This window comes from Callithrix jacchus, chromosome 9 (assembly GCF_049354715.1).
Source record: "Callithrix jacchus isolate 240 chromosome 9, calJac240_pri, whole genome shotgun sequence".
In the NCBI taxonomy this organism is placed as follows: domain Eukaryota; kingdom Metazoa; phylum Chordata; class Mammalia; order Primates; family Cebidae; genus Callithrix; species Callithrix jacchus.
This window is the reverse complement of record NC_133510.1, coordinates 120,486,336-120,514,312: the sequence shown is the minus strand read 5'-3', so window position 1 is coordinate 120,514,312 and position 27,977 is coordinate 120,486,336. Positions and strand designations below refer to the sequence as shown.

At 47.4% G+C, this 27,977-nt stretch overlaps 1 protein-coding gene across 2 annotated transcripts in view; it reads left to right on the top strand.

The window, feature by feature from the left end:
• The window catches only part of KSR2 (kinase suppressor of ras 2), a 525,084-nt gene extending 509,441 nt beyond the window's left edge, over positions 1-15,643 (top strand). For both annotated transcript variants that reach the window (XM_035257773.3, XM_035257771.3), the window contains exon 20: positions 1,283-15,643. In XM_035257773.3, the coding sequence (XP_035113664.1) occupies positions 1,283-1,289 (7 nt within the window). In that variant the 3' untranslated portion in view covers positions 1,290-15,643. The remainder of the gene's footprint in view (positions 1-1,282) is intronic.
• The last annotated feature ends 12,334 nt before the right edge of the window (positions 15,644-27,977 follow it).

Here is a 27,977-nt window from a genome sequence, read left to right as displayed (position 1 = left end):
TACAGACCGATGTAGATTGGGATTTCCACTCTACTGCGTGATAGCTGTGTGGCCTTGGGCCCATCACTTGGCCTCTCTGAGCTGCAGTTTTGTGCTCTGAAAGGTGACGGCAGTGAAACTGCTCTAGCAGAAGTGCTGTCCCATGTGGCCACGGGTAGAGCACCTGGTTAGCAGGTGTCTCTCACATAGCAGGTACTCACTGTAGCAGGTACTCAGCTGCCATCGTCTGCCTGGAAGGAGAATGAGCCCTATTCTGGTAGCCTTGCAGGTTTTACAATGCATTGGATATGAAAACAGACAGAAGGAAGCTTTAACAAGCAAAAACTCTGCCCAGCTAAAGTAGTGCTGGCAAGTTAGAGAATTAGTGTTGGAGCTCCAGGCAGGACCCAGCAGTGCCTGGTGTTATAAAACTCTAGGGTTACAACCCAGTGACCTCTGCTCTCCTAGGGGCCAGAGAAGAGAGGGTAGGAGTTCAACTGAAGGAGGCAGGAGGCTTCGCTTTATATATTTTACTGTGCAGTTGGGCTGAAAAAAAAAAAAAAACAGAGGACCAGAAACTTGTGGTCTAGCAGAATGGGATGTTAGGTTCAATGGAATTTTCCATTCATTCCCTCTTCCATTCATTCGTTTTTGTTTTTTTTTTTTTTTATTCAGCCCATGTGTGCTGAGCATCTTTTATGTGCTAGACACTGTTCTAAGAGTGAGAATACAGTGCTGAACAAAATAAATGAGTTCCTCTGGCTGCGGACATCAAAGTCTGCTCATAGCAGGAGGCTGTGGTGTGGGTCCCAGTCCCACCCCGTCTTCCTGCATCTGTAGCTGTTACAGAGCTTCATCCCAACCCCATACACTGGTTGACTGACCACTCCTGGTCCTTGCCCAAGTGGGAAAAGTTCTGGGTTCAAATCCTGACCCACTGCTTCCTGGCAGTGTGCCCTTGGGCAAAACACCTAACCTCTCTAAGCCTCAGGGTTTTCATCTGTGAAATTGTATGATTTCATCATAGAAGTTCATCTCTGATTACTTTCATATGTGAAAATATTCATAGCCTATATTGCAGGCTCGTCTCAGGCTTCAATGAGATCAGGTATGTGTGGTACTTGGCACAGAACCCAGCACATAGTAAGACCTCAGCAGAAATCTCTTCCACTTCTTCTTGCAGAAGACAGGAGCAGTTCATCTCAAGCCACCTGGCCCTCTGAGAGGATGTTCATTCACAACGGATGACATCATCATGTCCTTGTGACGTCTCACCACTCTCTCCCTTCTCTCCCCACTCCAGGCTGTGACCTTTGGACTCTGAGGCTCCCTTTGGAGCCTTTGGACCTGGGCTCCCGTCACCTGTCCCTCCCTGCTCTGTCCTCTGCCAGCTCCGGAGGCCAGAGACTCAGCATCAGAGGGCACTGACCCTGACCAACCTGGGAGCACTGGACGACTGCTCGGCAGCCTCCCTGCACCTCAGACTTGCGCTCTTTTCCTCAGGCAGGGTTGGGGACCCCCGAGCTAGGACTGAACCGGACCAGCCAGGGTGATGCAGTATTGATCAGCGTGGCCTGGGGAACAGCACAAATGGGAGCACTGCTGGCTGCACGTGGTGCCTTTGGGCCATGGGACTAGGACAGGAGGCCCCACATGGGCGGGCTCGCAGACCGGGCTGTGTGTGTGTGTGTCTGTGTGTATGACACTGTTCACACTCGTTTCACCTTGACAAGCAGGAGCCAGAATGACCCAGTGATGGGGCACCCCTCAGTTGCTCTGTGTCTGTGTGGTGGGTTCCAGCTGTGCAATCTGGGAAGGTAAGAGGGGGTACAGAGCCAAACGCCAGCTTAGTCAAGTCTACTGATCCAAGACTGAGTAGGGAAGGCTGTGGGTAGCTAGGCTTGTTCCTTTAGAAATCTGTGCTTTCAGACACCCCAACCCAAACCTGTAGTGGTGTGTGGCACCTTTGCATAGGGCTCCGAAGTACAGTAGGAAAGTTAGAACGTCTTTTGAGTTCTGGGTCTCTCTGGGGGACCTATTCCCCTAGTTTTGCCTCACTGCTCCCATCTCCTTGCCATTCGGAAAACCAAGATGACTTCTGGGGGCTCCTTAGAGCTCACCGTCACTCAGGGCACCCCCTGAAAGTCGGACTCTGGGCAGGGAGTTCCAGGACATTCCTTTTCTTCCTTCTTCTCTGCTACTCACACCAGTGAAGTTTATCCCCCCGCCTTGGTGGATGTGGGTCCTTGGAATATGTCCATGCTGGGTTCTGTGGCTGTACATATGATTACACGTTTGCTTTTCACCCTTATGGAGTCCAGTTGGGGGAACACAAAGGGAGGGTATTTGTTAAGGTTCTACCTTCTCCACTCTAGCCTGGTGCAGGGTCCTCAAGTGGCTTCCCCATTGGGAGCCTTTGTTCTCACCTGTGTGTGTTCCCTCAGGGCCCACCTTCCCTCTCTCCTCTTGCTCCCAGCCTGGGCTGGTGACTCTTCCTGACCGTGTTGGGGAAACCACCAGCGTTCTGCAGGAAGGATGCCAGGAGCAGGCTGGGCATGCAGAGTTATGGGAGAGGAGAGCCTCTGTGTCATTTGCTCATATTTTCAAAGCCCTGACTCCCTGGACATGACCTGGTACAAAATGGAAATCTGTCCCCAAGCAGAGCAATAGCAGGGGCATCTGGGCAATGAACAGGAAGCTCAGGGTAGTCCATAGCCCCTGTGTATTTCCTGGGCACTGCCTGGGCCTTAGTTTTCTTGTAGCTGCTACCTATCCAGGCATCTCCCTCCTAGAGAGCCAAAGAGAGGAACTGGAACTTCAGAAACGCTACCTGACCTTCCTCTCAAAATCCAAACAGACCTATGGGGATCTCTTCCCCACCTTGGGTCGCTCCCAGACTGGTTCATGCTCTGGGGGCCAAACCTGCTTCCAAACTGGGAAGAATGATGAGACCAGTCATGCTTCCCAGGAGCCTGGCCAGGGGAGACCCCTGTGTTTTCCAGAGGTCCCTCTTGGATTGCCTTTCTAACACTCCCAGCTGTCTGGGATCTGAGGACTAAAGACCCTGGCTTGGGCTGCTCCTAAGTGGACACTGCTCTTCTGGGGACATCTATGGCTCTTGGCTTAACATGTGTGTGTGTCTTGGAGGCATTTTGTACATGTTTGCCCAAGCCCGAGCCACTCTGGGGTTGCTGGGGATGGCGCTTGTCAATGGACACCTCCCCATCCCAACACAACACTCTGCGTCCCAGTCCTGGGCCTGGACTTGCACCTGCCTTGGCTCTGCCCAGCAGCCTACTGAGTGCCTGAAACCCAATCACTCCCTTCTCTTCCATCACACCAGGACTTCTTGAGTCCACAGGCTCCTGTCTTTGTCATGTTCCTTTGTGCCAAGAGGATACAAGGAAGGGAAGGGGCAGCCAGGTCCATTACCCTGCAGCTGAAATGTCCACAAGAACGTACCTTCTCATCTTTGCCTCTCCTGTTTCTAGAATTAAGTAAAATGTCCAACCACAGCCTTTGGCAAGGCCTAGCATGGTCTCTAATGGTTGATTTTTCCATTCATTCATGAGCACCAGTTTGGGATTAAGGACTGACAGGGCCTGAGTGATCCGGAGAGAAGCCCCAGCCCTTTGTGGAACAAGGTTCCTTGGGTCCATCCCGAAATCTGTGCCATTTGCTCTTGACTTCTCGATCTTTCCCCACTTCTCTACTTTGTCCCTACCTGTCTCTGCTACAGCCAGGCCAGGCTCCTGGCCTTCAGCCCCTTTCTGACTCCCCTACCCTCCCCGGTCCACTATACACTGCCCTGACTTGTTGAAAGCCCAGCTCTAATTTGCAGACATTTAAATCCAGGAAGACCCAAACCACTGCTTTCCCTGCTGGCCTCCATCTTTATTCACTGAGGAAGTGTTGGGAGGAGGTTATATTCATCTTATGCAGGGAGGGCGGGGTGGGGGGAGGAAAGAGTCTGTATATTTTTACATTGTAATTTCCAGCCTCGCTTACAACTCATTCTATACAATCCACAGGGCTGAGATTTGTGCATTTGTCCTTATCCCATCACAGCTGCACACAGATGCCCAGTACACATAAGTCACTGACTCGACAGCAAGTTATTCTAGTCTGTCTTGCTTTTAGCAAACCCTTATATGTACGGGCTTCCCAAGGGGACCAGTCCACAGGGTGAAGATTCACCAGGAAGCCTTGGCTTTGCAGAGAAAAACATCTCAGCTTTCTTTAAAGGGCATGTGGATTTGCACATAAATTTTTACCTAATTCTTCCAGGACACAGGTTGTTCATAAAACCAAGGATCTTTCTTCTTGGTCTCCTGTGTGGGAACATACCCCTGTGTCCCCATCCCCAGAGCCAAGCTGGAAACCCAGAATCACTGCTTAGATCCATTTTGTCCTGGTATTCCTTTTACTGATCAAAGAGAAAATTTTCATCTTGCGAGGGACCCCCCACCCCCATCTTCTCCCCATCCACTTCTCTCCACAACTACCTTGGATTGTCAGTCAATAGAAGCCCTTGACTGATATTGATCACTAGATTTTTGTATCCAGGAAACCTAGTTCTTCCCTTTTTCTCACCTCCTATGCCATATACACACATCATGCTCCTCTACACATACACCCAAACCCAGCCTTCTCTCACCTTCCACAATTCCTATCCCCACCTACACCTGATCATCAAAGGTACAGGGAGGAAGTCATGGACACAGAGATCAGGCCAATCATTATCAACCCAGGGTTGCAGGCTATGCCGCATAGGCCATATCCAGCCTGCCAAATGGTTTTTACATGTTTTAACTGAGGAAACATCAAAATAATATTTCATGACATGAAAATTTTATAACATTCAAATTTTATGTCAATAAACAAAATGTTATTGGAGCACAGTCACTTCTCCATTTATGCAACCACGGCTGCTCCTGTGCTACAGTGATGGAGCTGGCTATTTACAACAGAGAGGCTGTGGCTCACACAGTCAAAAACATTTACAATCTGGCCCTTTCCTAACTTCACTAACTTTTGATAGAGAGGATGGGATATGGCTGTCAGGGGAGGAACAGGAGCCATGGGGGAAGTTGGAGAGGTGAGAGAAAAATCTTGTTTCAGTGGAAGAAGGCCAGCTTGCCCCAAGATGCAGCGGCTGCCCCAGGAAGTAGAGAACTCCCTCTCCTTGGAGAGGGTGGAGCAGATGTTGACTACTTGGCATGTGTGATATGGAGGCAATTCAGGCCCTGAAAGCTAGATAGACTCCCTGGACTTTAAGACTCGTAATTTGCTAAGGTGGTTATGATAACAAAATTTCACACACTGAGTGGCTTAAACAACATGAATCTATTCCTCACTGTTCTTAAGGCTGGAAGTCCAAGATCAAGGTGTGAGCAGGGTTGGTTTCTGGTGAGGTCTGTCACTTTGGGTTGCAGACGGCTGCCTTCTGATTATGGCCTTTCCTCTGTGACTGCACATCCCCAGTATATCTTCCTCTTCTGATAAGGACAGCTGTCTTCTTAGATTAGGGTCCTACTTTTGACCTATTTTATCCTATTACGTCTTTAAAGGCCCTATCTCCTTGTCTAGTCACATTGACGGTTTGGCCTTCAACATGAGAATTTGAGCAGGACACAATTCCATCCACAACAAAGACACTTGATATTTCCAAGGCTCTGTGATTTTACTCCCATCCCTGGCTTTCTTTCCCCACACTGGTTCTCAATCTTGAGTCCCCAAATATGCCCTCCCTGTCCTCATCCTGTGCCCACCTTTACTTCACCCATCCATCCCCCACAGGCTGGTCTTGTTCCACTGTGCCCACCGGTATCCCCAAGCCTCCCTCACCTCTGTGAGGCTCCTAGAACTGCTGCAACAAATCACCACCCACTAGAGGCTGAAAACAGCAGATAGATCATCTCTCACCCATCTGAATGCTGGAAGTCCAAGATCAAAGTGTCAGCAGGGCCATGCTCCCCATGAAATCTGTAAGGGAATCCCTCTTGGTGGCTTCTTAACTCCTGGTGCTTTCCTGGTCATCATTGGCATTCCTTGGCCTGCAGCCATGTCAGTCCAGTCCCTGCCTTCATCACCTCTCTGTGTGTTCATATAGTCATACGGCCATCTTTTTATAAGGACACAAGTCATATTGGATCAGGGGCCCACCCTACTTAAGTATGACCTCATCTTAACTAATTATATCTGCGATGACCCTTTCTCCAAATCAAGTCACATTCTGAGGTACTAGGAATGAGGACTTCAACATGTCTTTTTTTTTTTTTTTTTGGTGGGGGAAGGATTTGGGGAGACCACAGTTCAACTTATAACACCCTCTTAGACATTTTCTCTTGTGCCTTGACTGGTCCCTCCACTGTAGCACTCAGGTCCCCTGGAAGACAGATTTCCCAGAATTCCTGACCCCTGAGGTCAGGCTGTTGCTGTCATGCTTACCAAGCTTACTACAATCACCACGTCCCATCACTGACTTCCAGAAGTCGGGATCTCAGTTTTGTGACTGTAGGGGAACAGCCTGTGTGTAAGTGGCTTGTCTATAGCAAGACTGTCACTTGACCCCAGAATGTGCTTCATAGCCCCATCCAAAGTGGTTGGTGACACAGCATCTGATTTTTTCTATACTCTCATTCACTGACAAAGGAGTGGACTTTGATGAGCTATGTTTTGCTGTTCCCTTTTTTGACTTCGCCTGTGATGTGGGGAAGTTCCCAGGCAGACTCACACAGCCAATTTCCCTGGCTCCCAGCCTCGCCTCCTCCCACCCTACCTCGCCTTCACCTGCATACACATGAAAGGGAATCACTTTGAACTCCAAGGGGAATGACAGGCAGCGAATGTCAGTCTGGGATCTGGAAAGTGGAGCCACAGTGAACCTCTGTCCTCTCTGGTCAGTGCCTATGACATTAACCCAAATCCCAGACTCCCTTCTCGAGGCTCTGCAATTCATGGCCATTCTGTTACCAGTTTAATTTTGAAACCGGTAGTCGGGCAGGAAGCTGGTGGAAAATCTGCAGTCCCAGTGGCCTCCTGGACTTGTCTTAATAGTGCCTGGCACATAGTAGGTGCTCAAAAAATGTTTACAGAATGCAGACAGAAAGGGTTGCTGGGTAAGAATGAGGTCCCAGCACAGGGAGCTAGAAGGGCACCATTGGCAGGGTGGTATCAGGATTCCCCTTTGCCAGACCGTGTTGTGGGTGCCACCGCAACCCCAATGAGTTTGCTTGGTTCGTTGTTGTTGTTAAGAGTTAAGAGTCTTACTGTCACCCAGGCTGAAGTACAGCATGATCATAGCTCATTGCAGCCTCGAACTCCTGGCCGTAAGCAATCCTCCCACCTTAGCCTCTCAAGTAGCTGGTAGTATAGGTGCACACCATCATGCCCGGGAAGTTTTTTACTTTTCATAGAAATAGGGTCTTGCTATGTTGCCCACACTGGTCTTGAACTCCTGGTCTCAAGCAATCCCCCTGCTTCATCCTCCCAAAGTACTGGGATTACAGGAATAAGCCAATGTGCCCAGCTAGCTTGCCAGGCTTAATATCTGTGACTTATAAAGTGACCCATTGGGTTGGGTGACCCAGGATGTCTAGACCCTAGGAGGCAGAGTAATGATCCACCATGAACAGCCTCCGCTCACAGAGCACTTACTAGATGCCAGGCTGGAATTCCTATGATGGTTTTGGGAGATAGGTAGTCTTATTCTCATTTCAACAGGGAAACTGTGGTACAGGGGCAAAAAACAGCCTCCAAATTACAGAGCCAATGTGTTAAAAACAAGTCATTGGGCTCGTCCATTTCCAGGAACCCACTCCCAGGTTGAGGAGTTCATGACCAGCTGCCCATGGGGACGTTACAGTCCCAGCCTTTTTGACTTATTGGCAACTTGGAACCAGAAGAGAGAGAGAGAAGAAAAGCAGGAAGTTGTGAAAGGGAGGGTGCAGGGGCCAGCAGGGATCCTCCTGGGAGTTTGCACAGAAGCTTGCACTTATGTTCTCAAACTGACAGGCTGCCAGCAGCAGCCCGGATTTCCAGGAAATGTGCATCTGGCTTGGCAGAGCCCCTCCTGCCTCCCTCCAGCACCCCTGCTCCAGGCTTCCCATCCCATCCCTCTCATGCTGGAGGTTGAACTGTGGTCCTGTATTCCCGAGAGGCATCCATTAGTAAATGCTCTTCCCTCTCCTGGGTGGGAAAGGGCCCTTCCTTCCCACTCACTGTGATCATGCAGCTCCCATTTTCTAGCACCAACAATATGAAGGTTTCATCTCATGGGGTTGAGAATGGCTGCCCTCCTTCCACTGAGGACTGAGCTGGAGGAGATGGACTCTGCCTAGAAGGTGCCTGATCTGAGTAAGACCTTGCTTCCCATGTGTGTTCCATAGACCTTTCATTCCATGGAAAACTAGCTGCATGTTGCATTACTGAAAGGGTCCTGGGACACGTATACATTGGAAATGCTTATGTAAAATAAGATGAAACTAATTTCTTGATTGCAGGACTTATCAGAACTTTTAAGACACTGTTGTGTGGTTGAATCTCTAAATGGCTGATAGGAGGCTGTTCTTCCCAAGCTTTCCCAGGCTTGTTTCTGAATCTCCAACAAGGTCAACCTCTGTGAATTAAACTTGATACCTTACCTGGTACTGAAGAAGGCAATGTCAATGTACTGGCCCACTGAAAAGAACTGACCACCAGCATTCATAGACCCTGCTAGGAGATGAGAAAAGTAGCTTAGACCCTGATTCCATGCATATGGGCAGTGGTTCCATGAACAAGAACACCGCTTCTGGCTGATGGTGTCTTCCAATGGAGGGGTCAAATTTGCTGTGTGTTGGTGGCTTCAACATACCATGGCTTGGAAGCCAATGTGAAAATTATATAAGATGTCACACCCTCAGAAGGCTTAGCAAAGTTTTCACCTAAGTTTTCATCTTCACCCAAGTCATTGGAATGATGATCTAGAAGGATCTCTATCTAAAAAATCTAGAAGGATGAAGATCTGGTCCAAGCCTTACAAATATGTAACAGATCTATCACCAGCATCCCGTCCTGTACCCTTGGCAGACATCACTAATCCATCACAGCATGCCTTCCCAGTGATCACAGATGTAGCCTCAGGGCTTTTGAGTTACCACTTAAAATGGACATGAACGACCCTCCTGTATCTCACACTTCTCCACCTTTTGAAGAAGCAGGATCTGAGGCCCAGAGAGGGAGGCTATAATAAACTCCCCTAAGTCAGGTCCCTTCTAAGAGGCAGAGGTAGGTTTAGAACTCAGGCCTCAGAAACTTCCAGTAGCCTAGCCATTTGGGCTGTAGTTGGTGGACAGCCTAGCAGAGCCCTACAGATGTCTCTTCTCAGGGAACTTGGAAACTGCAGAAAGAAAGATTCTGTCCTTAAGACTGTGTGTATGATCCTACTCGGTAATCTGCCTGCTTGGAGAAAAATTATTTATCTTCTGGGATGGCTTCACCACAAGGCCTGAATGCTGCCCCCACTCTAGTAACAGCTGGGCTGGAAGTGGTGGCATATGGGGGCCTTAAGGAATAACAGTGCGCGTGGTGGTGTGCCGGAGAGCTGCAAGGGCTTTTCTTTCCTAAGGAGTTTTTCTAAAGTTCTGCAGTTCAATCTGGGCTTCTGGGAAGTCAGGGGATGTCACATATGAAGGGCAGGAAAAGGAGCCTGACTCCAGTTGCTCTTTGGTTTCTTCCATGAATGGAAGACTCAAAATCAAGTTTCCACCCAGATGAGATCTTGGGGTCCTAGTGGACCACCAGCTCTACTCCTGAGCTCTTGAAATGCCTCTAATCACCAGCTCAGTGGCTGGGAGTATCTTCTGTCCACCGCCTCTTCTTTTCCTTCTCTTCTTCACTTACCCCCCATCTACATTCTGCCAAATAATATCTCCCCTGTACTGCAAACTTAGGAGAAAGTTTCACAATTGTAGAGATGAAAAATAGCTGCCATGTATTCAGCTTAAATTCGCTCAGAAGAACGGCTCCCTCCCTCCGGTGAGTGGGCAGCAATTGTTTATGCCAACGTGCTATTTGTATCACGCCTTCTTAGATTTGAAAGTCTAATGATTAAAAACAAATCTTAGTTTTTCTTTTCCACCACTTAAAAGAAAATACCAGCTTGGCTAGTTCTTCTAGTTTAAAAATACCCTGACCTCCAGCGCTACAGTGAGAATTTTGGAAAGGCTGGTATCAGGATATCAGGAGGAAATAAATTCAGGCCAACAATAACCAGAGAGGCCTTCTCTGAGTGATGGGCGCCAGGATGATCAAGGTAGAAGAACGGTCTTTGTGTCCTCACGTGGATACTAGCATTCTGGGTTTGTCTGGAATTCTGTAGGGTTATTTCTTCACCAACCGTTCATTCAATGGGTGATTTATTGAGCATTTACTATGTGTTAGACCCTGGGCATTCAGCAATGAGTGATACAAAGTCTCCTTTATTCTGAAGCCTAGAGCCCAATGGGGAAGTGAGACAAGAACCAAGCCAACAACAAATGTATACATTTGCAGTTCACGTAGATCTATGGAAAGCAAACTCACGGGGGACCAGAAACATGGGAGAGGATGCTACTCTGGGAGAGCTGTTGGCAGAGGTCTTTCTGAAGAAGTGACATTTAAATCAAGATATAAAGGCAGAGAAGGAGGAAGAGATGATCATTCAAAGACAGGGTTTCTCAACCTCAGCACCGTTGAGCTATTTGGGGCCAGATAATTCTTTGAGGTGGCGACTGTCATTGTAGGATGTTAAGCAGCTTCCTCAACTCTCCCCACAGGATACAGTAGCACCTGGTACTGGTGACATCCAAAAACATCCCCAGACACACCCTGACGTTGCTGTCAGGAATCAGTCCTCATAAAGCCCCAAACCTTGGAGCACAGAGGCCGGAAGCTCATATGGTGGCATTTCAGGCATGGTGTCACCTGAGCTTCTCTGACCCCTACTTCCAAGATGGCATCCAATTTGGAGTCTCTGTTCTCCATGAGCTTCCATAGCTGTCCCATATTCCACAAGGCATTGCTTCTGTGCCTCATCCTCTGGTTCCACCATAGCCCTTTTTTGGGTACACTTTGACATCCAAAGTGTGACATCCAAAACCATCTCCAGACATTGCCAAATGTCTCCTGAGTTGTCTCCAGGCCACACCACTAGGATTCAAATCCAGCATCCTGCCATCTGCAACCTTTCATGGGGGAAAGGAAATCAGAGGGAAAGAGAAAAACACAAGGAGGAGACTCCTTGAGTGAACACGGCAGGGAAATAGGTTTTTAAAGCACTATTTAGCATCGCCAGTGGTTTGAATGCTGTCTAGGTAAGGACAATGTGGACCCGCCTTTTACCATTTGCATGGACAGGGGCTGAAAGCTCCAATCATTCTCTCCATTCTTCCACAGCCCTCCTAGGAAGCAGATCCTCTTGCTGAACTGAAATCTTGAGACTTGCATCTGGCAATCCTGGTGTTGCTTTTTGAGGCTACTCAGGGAAAGCCCCTCTGTATTCCCCAGGAAGGAAAGTCCCCAGATAGTGAAGGGCCTTTTCCACCTTCTTTCCAGTTCCCAGTTCACTGTGAAGAAGCCAGGTTAGAATGGCTGTCTGGTAGCAATGAAGCAACAACACGGACAGTCTGGACAAGATGTGGCAGCTCAGTGCAGTCCCCTGTGACTGATTCAGGCATGGAGACAGGCAGTGTGTGAGGATGGCCTCTGTAGGTCCAGCCATTTTACCCCTAGAATCAAATCCTTGGGGCTCCCAGCAGTCCCAGGATTGGGAAGGGGGACAGAAAGGAAGAGTCGGGCCTTACAAAAGACAAGATCTTGGAAAATTGCCTTGGGAGTTGGGACACCTTCCAAGAGACAATTAAGTTGGCTGGGGTTCTGTCCCTGATGGGGTCAACCTCTCCCCAACACAGCCCTGCCCAGGTTGGATCACTGGCAGCTTAAGTGTGTCCTGGACAATTAATGTAATGTATTGGTCCTGTCAGATTCTAGCCATTTTCCTCTGCTTATTTTTCTACATGTGTTATAAGTAATAATTTGTAAATGGGTATATATGAACTTCTGAAAGTTCAAGTAACTGCTGGGTAGCTACAGCATAGGCATCAAGGTACTCTAAGGTACTTGCCCTGCCACACCAAGGCCCCCTGCCCCGGCCCCCTTTCCCTCCTAGCCAGTGCTCTAGGGAGCACTACACATCCTACCCCTTCAAAGCTGTCCTGACAGTCCTGGCTGGACTGGTGCATTAAGGAAGGGGCTGCCTTTAATGCTTGCACTGCCGCCAAGACAGGTCTGAATTCTGTTTTGTCTGCTGTACAGAAAGAAACTTGAATTATGACATTGGCCAGTGTATCAGCCAGCTATCGACATGGTAATGCTGTGTAACAAACCTCCGCCAAACCTCATGGCTTACAACAGCTAACATTTATCCTTGTGCCCAAGGGTCTGCAATTCCAGGTTGGGTCTACCTAAGAGGCTCCTCTTTAGGCTTCAGGCCACGTTCAAGTCAGCACCACATGTCTCCCCGTTTCAGGGGTCAGTCTTCTGCACAACTGTGAGATGCATAAATCTTTGCTTGGCCCCTTCTTCCTTCTTTTCAGACATCTTTCTCCTGCTGAGGACCCCTGTGGTCCCTACTGATCAAGGAATATCATATACTGTACTCCCCACTCCACCAAAACACACCCTGACTTTGCTGTGGGAATCAATCCTCATAAAGCCCCAAGCCTTGCAGCACAGAAGCTGGAAACCCATATGGTGGTATTTCAGGCATAGTGTCACCTGAGCTTCTTTGACGCCCGCTTCCAAGATGGCATCCAATTTGGAGTCTCTGTTCTCCCTGAGCTCCCATAGCTGTCCCATCTTCCACCAGGCATTGCTTCTGTGCCACGTCCTCTAGTTCCACCATAGCCCTATTTTGGGGTACATTGGTGGATTTCAAATGCCTCCAGTTGAGCAGCCAAAGGATTCTAAGAAAATCTTCCCTGTATTTCAAAGGCTCATAGCCCCAGCGACACTCACTAAACTCTCAGCAGAGCCAAACTCACAGTTGCCCAGAGCAACCCTTATCCCTTCATTCCCCAAATCTTCATTTTATACAGTCATTTAGTAAATATTTATTAAGTGCCTCCTGTGATTCTGGAAAAAATGGAGAGAAGTGGCTGCTGCCTTCATGGTACTAGGAGTCCAGTGGGAGAGAGGGAGGAGTTCCAGTAGGGTCCCAAGGCCCCCGAGGAGCTCCCAACCTGGAAAAGGACCCTCCAGAAAGGGTTCTCAGAGGAGGAGACTTCTGAACCATGTCTTGGAATTTGAGTAGAATTGTAGGGAACAATGTGCCAGACAGAAGGAACAGTCTATGTGTGGACTCACAGGCAAGATCATGATTTATTGAGGGTAACTGCAAGTGGCTAAAAGCCTGCCCCTGGCACTTGCCTGCCTTTCCATGCTTTCTCCAAAGCCTGATTTGGGGCTGCTGGAGGCTCCATCTCCAAACAGAGGGTACCCTGGCTCAGATGTGGAGACCTTGACTTCTCTCTCCAGCATGGTCCCTACTGTCAGCCGTGGTGTCCTGTGGGGGAAGATGTCTGAGGAGGGTTTTGTGCTTGCTGGAGTCAGACCAGTTCTCAGCCCACCTCAGGCCTGCTCTGCATCCCTCTCCGGCTCTGCAGTCTTCTCTGTCTCTGCCTGCCTTCACACAGTGGAGGATGCGTCTCTGTTTCTTAGTGCCCCGTAATGGGTCCTGAAGCCCATGGGCATCTTGGCTATAGATGGGTTGGCCACCAGCCCTTCTCTCTAAAGCGTTTTCATTCCTGTTCCTCTTTTGCTTCACTCTCCCTCTATCAAGTCTTACAACCTGTGTCTCTGATTTCTCTGAGGCCCCCAGATCTGTCTTGCCACACCAAAAAACTTTCAGCAGTCTTACCATGTCCTCTTTCTTGGACAGTTTATATCACTCTATGAATAGGCCCCTGGAGTGTTGAGGTCAAGGACAGGCATGAATGTGGAAGTGTATTTATGGAAAGACCCTCCACTGAGGGTCTCCAACAAAACATTACAGGTGTGATGGAAAAAATGCCGGTTACAGAAATGACTGAAGAAGACCTAGGGGTCATAGGGGGCCACAGGCCAAGTCTTCAACACAGTCTGAAGTGTGGGAAATAATGTATCAGGCCTGTTGGTGGAATGGTGTGTTTGGTGTCCCTATAAATAGATGTTAGGGTTTGAAGGACAGAAAACAAAGCATCTTTGCTCACTGCTGGACTCCCAGGGTCTATGTGGCTACTGCAAATTAGTGAAGCTTATTTATCTGCTTCAACTTGACTCAATTTGCATTTCTTGAGCCACTTTCTATCGTGGATGATGATTTCACCAACACTGTCTCATCATCAGCAGTCCTTTCAGAGTATTCCTTGAATTTTCTTAGCTTCATGCAGCTCATGAGCGCTTAATATATTACTAGCCCTTGAAATTGTTGGAGGGAGTGGATGAAATAATGAATGTCAATAATGTTACACAATACCTGGCATACAGTAGGTGCTTTAAATGTGGCTTTTCTTCTCAACCACCCAAATGAACTTACCCCAGAATCCCACCTCTAGGGGGACATTTCTGAAAAAATAGGAGACTAGAATAGTGGGAAGGTGGGTGTTACCCATTTACTTAAATGCTGGTGTCCTGTTGAACATGGGGAGGGATGCCCAGGTCTCATAAGGACGCCCCCTCCCCCCACCTATAAAGCAGAGGATCAGACTCTTAGGGTGCAAGAGAGTCTCTGGCAAGACAAGCCCCCACCCCACCAATGTCCTCCTAGAAACAGAACATTCTTCCTGCGACTCCCAAAGCAGAAGTTCACTGGGGCAGACAAGGCCGATCACATCAGGTCTGTGACCTTGATGGATACCTGGACCAGGCTGAAAAGATTCCAAACTTAGGTGGTCAACATTTCTACCCCCAGCCTCTCATTTCCCTCTCTCTAAGACTTGATCTTGTACCGGGATCCACTCCGCAGACTTAACGCATGATTAATTTGATTGATTACTCTTGAAGTTACTGACCTTAGGAGAATTCCTCAATTGTAAAAAGGCTTTCTCTGTATGTAAATTATGCTGTTATCTTTTTCTATACACAAAGTATATAGACCTATAAATATTATACATATATATTATATATATAAAGACTAATTCTTGTACAGACCAACGCGGACCGATGGTCCCTGTTCTTTTCTCCATGTTTGTTTGTGTCGACTGTCGCAGAATGAGTTGATGTGAGAAAGCGGTTTCATGTTTTCTTTTTTGGGGCCACTTCTTTTTTTTTCCTTTCCGTTTCTATCTCTGTCTCTGTCTCTGTCTCTCTCCTTTGCACTTCTTGCCAATGTCTTGTTGCTGAGAAGGAACATTCTATTCAGATGCCATCCAGGAAAGAAAGTCCAGATGGATGGAGGGTCCGCTGTGTATATTTGTACAGAATCATTTATAAAGTTTTCTACACTTCTAAAAAAAGTATTTCTAACTTGGGCTGTTGGACAGTTTGTGTGCCTCTGAGCCGGCAAGCCTCTCGTTTCTTGTGTTTAGTGCAATGTTTAGTGAGAAACCAATGTCTGAATTATTTATGCCAATAAAGAATTTGAGAATTACTGCATTGCACTGCCGCCAAGACAGGTCTGAATTCTATTGTCTGCTCTACAAAAAGAAGCTTGAATTATGACATTGGCCAGTGTATCGGCCAGCTATCGACACAGTAATGCTGTGTAACAAACCTCCCCCAAACGTCATGGCTTACAACAGCTAACATTTATCTTTGTGCCCATGGGTCTGTGATTCCAGTTTGGGTCTACCTAAGAGGCTCCTCTTTAGGCTTCAGGTCAGGTTCAAGTCAGCTCCACATGTCTCCCTGTTTCAGGGGTCAGGCTGAAGAAGAAAATCCCTGGGGCATGCTCTTCCCATGAAAGATCATCAGAACATATGAGCCAAACCAGGCTGGGCATGATGGGTTCAGCCTGTAATCTCAGCACTTTAGGGAGGCTGAGACAAGTGGACTGCTTGAGCTCAGGAGTTTGATATCAGCCTGCACAACGTGATGAAACCTCATCCCTACCAAAAAAAAAAAAAAAAAAAAAATTAGCCAGGCATGGCAGCACTCACCTGTAGTCCCAGCTACTCAAGAGGCAGAACTGGGAGGATCACTTGAGCCTGGGAGGTTGAGGCCGCAGTGAGCCTTGATTGTGCCACTGCACTTCAGCCTAGGTGTCAGAGCAAAACCCTGCCTCAAAAAAAAAAAAGAGCCAAGCCAATCAAGCTGTACAAATACAGTCACAACATCACCTCAAACCACATCCACCAACATTTCATTGGTCCAAGCAAGTCAAATGACTGAGCCTTTCAATAGGACAGGGCTGTAAACTCCACCCAGAGTGGGAGGAGGGATGAAGTGAATGTTTGTTGCACTATAATCCAGATGATCACAGTCTGGCCAAGTATTCTTCCAGCCAGTTGGGCAAAAATGCATTCTCTCCCTAGGGATGAATATGGTGTGAACGCGTAAATATACACAGATGTGCACAAGACCATGGCTCTCCACATTGAGCATATGATCTGTGCCCATATGAATTCCCACAGTCATGCAATTCCATTTTATAGACGGGGAGGCTGGGTGCAGAGGGATGAAGTAACTGGCTGGCCCCAAAGTCGTGACCAAAAGCTCAGAGCCCTCTTGGGGCCACACACAGCATGACAGACTTCTAAGTACACCGGATTTTTAAAAGCCACTTTGTGAAGTGCTTCTATAAAACAAGATCTCACCTGACCTGGAAAACCAGTGAAGCTGGGACTATTCAACTCATTCAACAGCAAAATAACTGAAGATGGAGAAACAGACTATCTGGCAAATTTGATGGGAACTCCCAGGCGCTTCCCTAGAGGAGCTGCTGCTGCTGTTTAAGTCCTTCTCAGCACACACTGGAAGGGAGTGGATTGACAGGTCTGGAGTCTCATTCTACTAAATATCTCTGCCACGTGCAAGCTATATTGCCCAGGCCAGGTCACTTAGCTGCTCTGAGCCTCCATTGTCTCATCTGTAAAATGGGCATAATTATTGTACCTGTGGTACCTACCTCCCAACGTTGTGAGGCTTACACGAATTAACATCAGTACTTGGAGCAGTGACCAGCACCTAGTAAGTGTTCTTAAAAATATGAGTTGCTAGTTTGAATATTTATTACTGGACTGGGCATAGTGGCTCATGCCTATAAATAATCCCAGCACTTTGGGGGACCAAGGCAGGCAAATCGCTTGAGCTCAGGAGGAGTTCAAGACCAGCCTGGGCAACATGGTGAAACCTAATTTCCATTAAAAATACAAAAAAAATTAGCTGGGCATGGTGGTGGACGCCTGTGGTCCCAGCTACTTGGTAGGCTGAGGTGGGAGGATCTCTTGAGCCTGGAAGGTGGAGGTTGCAGTAAGCCAAGATCTCATCACTGCACTCTAGCCTTGGCATCAGCGTGAGACTCTGTCTCAAAAAAAAAAAAGTATAACTATAGTTCATTTCTAACATTAGTGACTAAGAGCAAACCCCACGATGAGTGACCAACTGCACCCTAGAATGCCAATTTCTGCTGAGTTAATCCAGACCTATCTCACCCTCAATCTCTCTCTCAGAGAATAGCAATTGGTATCCAGCACTGTAAACTTTTCAGCCCACTTCACAAGTATGATTTCTTCCCATTCACCACATTCAAATGGGATGGGTGTACGAGTTGGCCCATTTTACATAAGGGGAAAGTGAGGTTGCAAAAAGTGAGTCTCCTACAGCATCTGCATGTCTGTCCTGGGCTGTATGACTCAGACCAGCCGGGTGACTCAACTGGGCAATGACATCAACTCTCAGAAACTCAGTTTTTTTAACTGTAGAATTGGGATCATAATTACATTCATTTCAGAGAGGTGTGGTCCGGATTAAAAGCAGATAAAACATTTAGCACAGTTCCTGGCATAAACAACCAATACGCATTAGCTATTTCAAGCCCAGATCTGACATTTAGTTCTGGGAGAGAGTTGACGTGGGAAGGCGGTGTGAGACAATACCAGAACCTTCCATCCTCCTCTCTCCTTTTGCAGGCATATGTGAAGAGGAAGAGTCTTTCCTGGGGCCTGGAACTAATTGATTGTCCTGGTTCTGGCTTGTGGTCTTCTGTGGCTGCAGGGTCACCATCAATCAGGCACAGCAGGTGCTGAGCTGAGTGAGCGAAACCTTGCAAGTAATCAGAACTAAAGAGCTCATTAACCTCTGTGCACAGGCTTCGGGGCAAGTGCTTGGTAACCAGAAACACTGGCACAGATGAGGTACCTGCCCAGCCGACTGGGTGGCAGGGACAAGGCCTCTCAAATCCCTCTAGTCCTGGACTCCTCTTCCCCTTTGCCCAGAATGAGACTCTCCAGAGCCCACCCGGGTCTCCTAGCTCCCATCATTCAGTTTCCAGGAACCATGCTAAGCACATGACATTTGTCATCTCATTTAACCCTCACCATGGTTCCATGAAGCAAATGCTGTATTGTTCTTTTATACAGATGAAGCTCCCGAGGCTTGGAGAGGAGGACTTGCTGTACATCACACAGTAGGAAGTGTGGAGCCAGGATTCATACCCAGACTATTTGAATCTAGGGCCTGTGCTCTGAACTGCAATTCATTTTTGTTGTTTTGTTTTGTTTTGTTTGAGACAGGGCCTCACACTGTTGCCCAGGCTGGAGTACAGTGTACCATTTCAGTGCACTGCAGCCTCAACCTCCCAGGCTCAGACGATCCTCCCACTTTAGCCTCCCAAGGAGCTGGGACTAGAGGTGTGTGCCATCTTGCCTAGCTAATTTTTTCATTTTCTGTAGAGATGACGTCTGTGTTGCCCAGGCTGGTCTCAACCTCCTGGGCTCAAGTGATCCTCCTGCCTCGGCCTCCCAAAGTGCTGCAGTTACAGGTGTGAGCACCTCTCCTGGCCGGAATTGCAATTCTTGATTTCCAGGGAAAACAAGTAGCAATGAAAAGTGATTGCAATAAATCAGTGCTTCTCAACCAGGGATGATGTTGCCGCCTGAGGAATTTGGCAATGTCCAGCTGAGGGATGGTAAGGGCATCCAGTGCCTAGAGGCCCAGAATGCTGTTCAAATCCTCCAATGCATAGGAAAGCCCCCTGCAACAAGAATTATCCAGCCCCAAATGCCCACGGTGCTGGGGTTGAGAAACCCTGCTATAAATGGTGCCAAGTACAGGGCATGGTGGGGCACACTGGCCTGGGTTACAGAGGGGGGCAATTGGACAGCGTTCACAGAAGAAAGACCTTGGTTGGAGAGCAAGTCTCAGCTTTCACTTTACGGATGCAGCAAGAGCAGTGATGTAAATTGCTCAGGGATAGACTAAAATCCAAGCCAGCTGTCCTAAACACCTTCTATGCAGTGGGCGTAGGGCCAGGGTTGCTACCAGCTTGCACATTTAATAATTATTCATTCAGATATCGCCCAGCTCAGTCAAGACCCTTGGAGTGGAAAATAGTCATACCCATTTTGTAATTGCAGAACCAAGGCTCAGGGACAGGTGCTATGAGCTCAAAGCCACACAACAAGAAAGGGCAGAGCTGGGATTTCAACCTGGGTCTCCTGTCACTTGCACCATTACACTTTCAGAACAGGAAATCAAGGACACTAACCTCAGGGAGTCTGCCACCACCTCTGAGCAGGAGCATCTTCTATGAATAGGCAGGAAACCCCTGATTGGAGTTTGTGTCGTGGCCAAAACGCCACTTGGCCGCTGTGTCATCTTGGGTAAGTTGTTTCACCTCCTGGAGCCTCGACTTGCTCATCTGTAAAATGGAAATCATGAAAGTGCCCATTTCAAAAGATTGTGAACCCTCATCCACTTGATGTAAAAGACTTTCAGTGTTTAGCACAGAGTAAGACTTCAGTTTGTTTTACTTCAGGGCATTCTGGGAAACATGATTGGGACTTGTATGGGGGATGTTTGGTGAGGGCCTCAAATGCCAGGCTAAAATTTGGGGCCTTGGGCTCATGGGCAGTCGTGGTCCAGAAGTGGCCAGTTGATGTGAAGTGGTCAGCTATGCAAATCCCACATGCATGGTGCAAGGAGTTCTTCCCTCGCTCCTGAAATGAGCTCTGGGGGAATGTCCATGTTCCCCTTGAGCATTTCATACATCTTCCAAGAGGCTCCAGGGAGTTCAGGTAGGGTCATGTCCAGGGTGAGGCAGCTATGGCCTGTGCAGGTGGCTGGAGCTCCAGGTAAGGGTGGGGTTGACCAAAGCAGGGACTCTCACTCCTGGCTGAGACCCTTTTCTCATAGACCTACAGGTTCCAGAGGTGGCCCCACCCTCAAGTCCCCACCTTGCCTTCCGGGAGCTAACCTCCATAGCTCACACATGCACACACACATGTGCACAGAGAGATACACCCTCCGTCGTCCACATGCACACCCCATCCACACTTTCCCACTTTTAAGACATGTAAATTCCTACTGCTCACCCCACACTCACACTCCAATCCCTCTCCCCTACCTCTGGCCATCACTGCCCTCTTGTTGGGGCTGGGCCCCTGCAGGCCTCACCTGACATTAACATTAGTTTCCAAAACATGCCCAACAATAACTGTTTGTCTAAGCATTCTGCGATGGTTGCTCCCGGGGGTGAGTGGCAGGTTCCAGGGCTGCAGGCAGGCAGCTGGGAGTGCCCTGGATCCAGCTCTAAATGTGAGTCCCTGCCCTTCCCAGGGCGCCAAATTACAGTAGTGTTTGACAATTGGGTCATTGTTTTTCCTGCACCATTTATAACTCCTGGATCTCCCCTGGGGGTTTAGGAACATGGAAAATGTCATCTCAGCAGCTAACAAGCCAAACAAGGAAAAACACATCCTTAAGCTCCAAAATTAGTGGCTTCAGCCAGGACTCGGAGTTTTCCTGAAATGTGTTCATGAAGGTTAGTGAATATGGTCAAAAAGCAAAAGGGTACTGACTGAAACTGTTAAGTTGGCTCTTTGCAGCACGACTTTCAGACTCTTTCTTTTTTTGAGACAGAGTCTTTGTATTAGTTCATTTTCATGCTGCTGATATAGATATACCTGAAACTGGAAACAAAAAGAGGTTTAATTGGACTTACGGTTCCACCTGGCTGGGGAGGCCTCAGGATCATGGCAGGAAGTGAAAGGCACTTCTTACATGGCAGTGGCAAGAGAAAAATAAGAGAGAAGCAAAAGCAGAAAGCCCTGATAAACCCATCAGATCTTGTGAGACTTATTCACTGTCAGGAGAACAGCAGGGTAAAGATTGGCCCCCATGATTCAATTACCTCCCTCTGGTCCCTCCCACAACACATAGGAATTCTGGGAGATACAATTCAAGTTGAGATTTGGGTGGAGACACAGCCAAACCATATCAGTCCTGCTCTGTTGACCAGGCTGGAGTGCAGTGGCGTGATATTGGCTCACCAACCTTTGCCTCCTGGGTTCAAGAGATTCTCCTGCCTCAGCCTCCCACGAAGCTGGGATTACAGACTTGTACCACCATAACTGGCTTATTTTTGTATTTTTAATAGAGATAGGGTTTTACCATGTTGGTCAAGCTGGTCTCCAACTCCTGGCCTCAAATAATCCACCTACCTCAGCCTCCTAAAATGCTGGGGTTACAGGCTTGAGCTACCGTGCCCAGCCTATCAGTCTTTGATATACCCATGTACGTTATAACTCCCTTGGGAGAGGCTAGAGTAGGTAGGGTTCTCAACTTATTTGGCATCAGAACCCTTTTTTCACGATGTCTTGGTGGACTCATGTTCTGTAAAATGCTTTGAGAAACATGGCTCTCAGACGTGGGAAGAATTCCAAGTATATTCTGAGACCTTTTACAAACCAGGCAGCCATGTTTCTTGGACCATTAGACGAAAGGAAAACAAAAACAAAAACAAAAAACTTCAGATAAACTGATATATTGTCTCAGCTTTTTATTTTGCCAAGTAAAGACATTAAAAAAAAAATAAGCAAAACAAACAAGATCTTTGCAACTTAGTATCAATATTGTTTTATAAAAGAAAGGTTATTACCCCAAGATTAGGAGGGCCTTAATTTGAAGAACAAAAATTTAAATGCTCTTGTATTTTCTCATTCCTCCAAAAGCCAGTGAGGTGGAAACACCAGTTCATAGACAAGTGTTTGGGGGCCACCTTGATCATTACACATTCTATGCATGTAACAAAATATTGTACCTATACCATAAATACGTGCAAATACTATGTAGCAATTTTAAATTTTTTTTTAGTGTCCCTAGACTCTGGGCTTAGATACTAGGGGGTTGAACTGCAGCTGTTAGTCCCATTGTCTGTCGCCCAGGCTGTAGTGCAGTGGCAGGATCTGGGTTCACTGAAACCTCTGCCTCCCAGGTTCAAGTGATTCTCCTGCCTCAGCTTCCTGAGTACCTGGGATTACAGGCGCCCATTACCGCGCTTGGCTACTCTTTTTGAATTTTTAGTAGAGATGGGGTTTCACTATGTTAGTTTGGCTGCTCTTGAACTCCTGACCTCATGATCCGCCTGCCTCAGTCTCCCAAAGTGCTGGGACTATAGGCATGAGCCACCTGGGCCTGCCCTTCTTGTAGGACACTTTTTACATCCTCCTGGGGCAGTCCCTTAGCCAATGATGGACAGGGGCGGAGTTACTCAGCCCACATATCCCACCTGGAGGTGGGACAACCTCTGAGGTGTAAGTTACACTCCAGGGCTCACTGCAAGATAGGCTGAGGCTGGGACTTCACCTGAAATCGCTCCTTGCTTGGCTTCCTCCCCCTTACCTGTGTTTCCTGGGGACAGTTCCTTAATTAATTGCTTGCAGGCTCTGCTTCTGAGAGAGCCCAAACTAAGACAACCATTACCTTATGCAATTCTCTAAACCTTGATTTCCTCATGCATCACACAGGGATTGTAATTGCACCCACCTTCTTAGCTAGAAGTGAAAACTTCAGAGATACATGTTTGTGAGCCTTTAGCAGAGTCTAGCTCATCATCCAAGAAAGACTTATAGAGGCTGTTGTAACCAGTGTTGTAACAATAATGCCTAAGGAAAATCAGATTCCACTTAAAGAAAAACAACTACAAGTTCTCCAAGAAGTCAGACATTGCTAACACCACATTGAGAGGGAGCCGGTGTAAAACACAACTGAACAATGTCCCCTGGACCAGGACTAGAAGAAAAGGCAGACTGGCCACGTCACTCACTGATGCCCAGATTTGCCGTTGCTATCGAAGATATTGAATTATCTCCTCGTACAGCTGAATGAAGTTTCCACTTGTGACCAATTTGAAAAGATGTTTTGTTCGATTGCTGATTTCTCTATCTTAGAATGAAAATTCAGAAACATTCAAAGAATTTAAAGTTACTTTTCATTACATCAGGGATAGGCAAACTCCGCCTGCAAGGCCCTTCTGACCTGCCACCAATGTTCCTATAACATTCAAGGTAAGAATGATTCTTGTATTTCTAAATGGTTGAGATAAAACAGAAGAGGATTCTATGACATATGAAATTTATATAAAACTCAAATTTCAGTGTCCATAAATAACATTTTATTAAAACTTATTGGCCTAGCCAGGCACAGTGACTCACACCTGTAATCCCAGCACTTTGGGAGGCAGGCAGATCACTTGAGGTCAGGAGTTCGAGACCAGCCTGGCCAACATGATGAAACCCCTGTCTCTACTAAAAATACAAACATTAGCTGGGCATGGTGGTGTGCACCTGCAATCCCAGCTAATCAGGAGGCTGAAGCAGGAGAATCGCTTGAACCTGGGAGATTGAGGTTGCAGTGAGCCTAGATCACACTACTGCAGTCCACCCTACCACTGCACTCCAGCCTGAGCGACCAAGACTCCGTCTCAGAAAAAAAAAAAAAAAAAAGGCAACTAGATATCTTTATTATCTAAAGCAGGCATCTGGTTCCAGATTTCTTTTCCCCAAAAACATTTTATAAGTAACTAGAATTGCTATACTTTAAGTCACCAGAATGTCTACAAATGTAGTCATTTATTAAGACCTGCGTGGTTGATATCTAAATTACCCTTAAGCTCCTGCCTTAAGGTCCACAAATGCTCCTAGGGAAAAATCTACCACGCTCAGTCCTCTCTCACTGAGATGTCCCACTGCATCCTTCTGCAGTGTTCTTCCTTTCTGAAAAACTTTCCTTTTTCAAACCTATACTACTGTTGGTAAATTCTTTTTACCAGCCCATGAGTTGACTGTTTCCCGATGCTAGGGCCCTGACACCCTGCCTGGCACTCTCCTCCACGCAGCTGTCTCCTGGCAGCCCTTCCTACTCTGAAACTGCATGGCTTGCTGCTCACCACAGCTGACTAGTTTAGAGGTAGATATCTGAGGCAGGCAGCAGAACCAGTCAGATTTTCTCTCCCGGGAATTTAGAATTCCGAACTAGGACTTGCAGGCAAGGATAGGATTCCCTCAGGAGCTAAGTTTTGTGACTCAAAAGACGATCCAGACATAGGCCAGGCGTGGTGGCTCAAGTCTGTAATCCTCGCAATTTGGGATGCCAAAGCGGGTGGATCATGAGGTCAGGAGTTTGAGACCAGCCTGACCAACATGGTGAAACCCCGTCTACTAAAAATACAAAAATTAGCCGGGCATGGTGGTGAGTGCCTGTAATCCCAGGTAGTCAGGAGGCTGAGGCTCCAGACATTTCCAATGATGACATTCCCAGGGCAGAGTCATTTCCCAAGAATTTTCACATCTCATTTCCTAGATTTTTTTGGCTGCTCATTATGCTAATAAATTTGCTCCTTTCCTGCCTGCCTCTTTCTTTTGTCTTCTTTTCCCCCAGAGCTCAGAATTGCTTTCGTCATTTGCAAACCAAACAAACCTGAACCACCAGGTCTCTATAGTCCAGGTCTCTGCTGACGACAGACCATCATTGAGGTCAGGCCTTCATGTCTTTTTTTCTCACAAAGGAACATCCAGAGCCAAGAAGATGAAGACAATGACCCTCTGAGTAAATTAGAAAGATCCCGGCAGAGAAAATGTGACTGAGGTTTGATTTTCAAGTATAAATCAATTTCAGAGTCAATTTCATTAAAGTTGTCCTTAAATCCCAGTTTTATTAGAAAAGTTTCTATAGACGAGATCTCGTTATGTGGCCCAGGTTCGTCTGAAACTCCTGAGCTCAGTCAGTCCGCATGCCTCAGCCTCCAAAAGTGCTGGATTACAGGCTTGAGCCACTGTGCCTGCCCCAAGAAAAGTTTTTGCACCTACTTGTGGCCCAGTGTTTTCAACCTTATCAGATGGGAATATTACATGTCCTTAGGGGATTAATGTCAGGATTGATGCAATATTAAGAAACTGTAGAAACTTAAAGTGTGCCGGGCACAGTGGCTCATGCCTGTAATCCCGGCACTTTGAGAGGCCAAGGGGGGCGGATTGTTTGTGGTCAGGAATTCAAGATGAGCCTGACCAGCATGGTGAAACCCAGTCTCTACTAAAAATACAAAAATTAGCCAGGTGTGGTGGTAGGTGCCTGTAATCCCAGCCCTTCGGGAGGCCAAGGGTGGGTGGTGGATCGCCTGAGGTCAGGAGTTCAAGACCAGCCTGGTCAACATGGTGAAACCCAGTCTCTATTAAAAATACAAAATGTTACCCAGCCATGGCGGCAGGCACCTATAGTCCCAGCTACTTAAGAGGCTGAGGCTGGAAAATCGCTCGAACCCAAGAGATAGAGGCTGCAGTGAGCTGAGATCACACTACTGCACGTTAGCTTGAGCAGCAAAGTGAAAAGCCATTCCCCACCCCCTCAAAAAAAAAAAAAAAAAAAAAAAAAGAGAAGAGAGAAACTTAAGAGGGTTGCACAAGGAAGCAGTATGGAGAGAAAAGCAAGGACTTCCATCAGCCGAATTTGCAGTTGACTCCTAGCTCTGTTGTTCACTAACTGGACATTGGACTGGGCTTGGGAAGCCAGTTTTTCCAAATGTGAGGGTTCCTCTTTTGCTCTTCTACTAACCTAGCTGACCACGCTGTCTCTGAGGAGAGCAAAATCGCCTGGTGACCACCAAACAGGCCCCAGAGACAAAAACTCCTTATCTGAGGAATTTAGAAGGAAGCAAAGACCACCTGGTGACTATCAAACCAGCCATCCAGAGGCAAAACCCCTTATCTGGGGAAATTAGAAGTCATTAGACTTCCCTATTATCTAAATCCCTAAAAGATGATGCAGTGCAGGTTTAATCTGCAGATTTTGCCAGACCTGGTTAAATGTGGATTTTATTTTTCAAGGAATCCTTGCTAATAATGCCTGAGAACCGTGGTTTTTAAAAATGTACTGGTGGCCGGGTGTGATGGTTCACAGCTGTAATCCTAGCACTTAGGGAGGCTAAGGCGGGTGGATTGCCTGAGCTCAGGAGTTTGAGACCAGCCCGGGCAACACTGGAACCCCATCTCTACTAAAATACAAAAAAATTAGCCTGGCGTGGCAGTGTGCACCTGTAGTCACAGCTATTCGGGAGGCTGAGGCAGGAGAATTGCTAGAATTCGGGAGGCGGAGGTTGCAGTGAGTTGAGGTCGCACCACTGCACTGCAGCCTGGGCAACAGAGCAAGACTCGGTCTCTAAAACAAAATGAAACAAAAGGTGAGAAATTTTAGACCTTGGGCAGGTTGCTTAACCCCTCCAAGACCTCAAGATCTCTCTTACTCTCCACCACCCACCCCATTTCTCCCATAAAAGTTGAAATTCCTTTATCTGCCTAAGATTCAGACCTACCAAAGAGAACCCCTGCTTTTTGTTCTCCTCTCTGTAAAAACAAGTATGTAACCACACCTGATCAAACCCTTAGGTAAAAATGTCTCCAAGGAGCATTTACATTTCAAGGAGAAAAACTTATAGATTAATCTCCATTTCAGATTTGTTCTTTCTCCCTAGTAATCCCCTCAACAAAATTCCTCTTCTCCCCTCCTCTCATACCTGCTTTAGGGATCCAAGCCCCCATGCTTTCTGTAACCTCAACACTGGATATAAGCTTTTGCACCTCCCTGGGAGATTCGGTCTGATGGCGTCTGCGTATGTACACTAATAAATGTATGAGCCCAGGTGAGGTGGCTCATGCCCAGCACTTTGGGAGGCCAAGGCGGGTGGATCACCTGAGGTCAGGGGTTCGAGACCAGCCTTCCCAATGTGGCAAAACCCCATCTCTACTAAAAGTACAAAAATTAGGCTGGGCTCGGTGGCTCACACCTGTAATCCCAGCACTTTGGGAGACCGAGGCAGGCAGATCATGAAGTCAGGAGTTCAATACCAGACTGGCCAACATGGTGAAACCCCGTCTCCTCTAAAAAATGCAAAAATTAACTGGGCATGGTGGCTCATGCCTGTAATCCCAGCTACTTGGGAGGCTGAGGTAGGAGAATTGATTGAACTGGGACCCAGGAGGCAGAGGTTGCAGTGAGCAGAGATTGCGCCACTGCACTCCAACCTGGGCCAAAGAGCAAAACTCCATCTCAAAAAAAAAAAAAAAGAAAAGAAATTAACTAGGTGTGGTAGCAGGCACCTGTAATCCCAGATACTTAAGAAGCTGAGCCAGGAGAATCGCTTGAACCCAGGAGGTGGAGGTTGCAGTGAGCCAAGATCGAGCCATTGCGCTCCAGCCTAGGGGACAAGAGCGAAACTCTGTCTCAAAAAAAAAGTGTATGAATTTTTTCTTATTAATCTGCCTCATGTCAGTGATTTTTCAGTGAACCTTCAGAGACCACTACTGTTAGCAATTTTATGCTGGGTCACCCAGGGAAAGGTCAATGCTATTTCAGAATGCGAGACATCCCTCCATCCTATCCCCTCCCTGTGCCCTACCTGGTTCTATCCATCCTTCCCTTTCTGTTTTGTCTTCCCATCAAAGGTTGAGTTTCCAAATGTAAGGCTTTTGCTGGAATGAACTTTCCCAGCCCAGCACATCTGTAAGAGC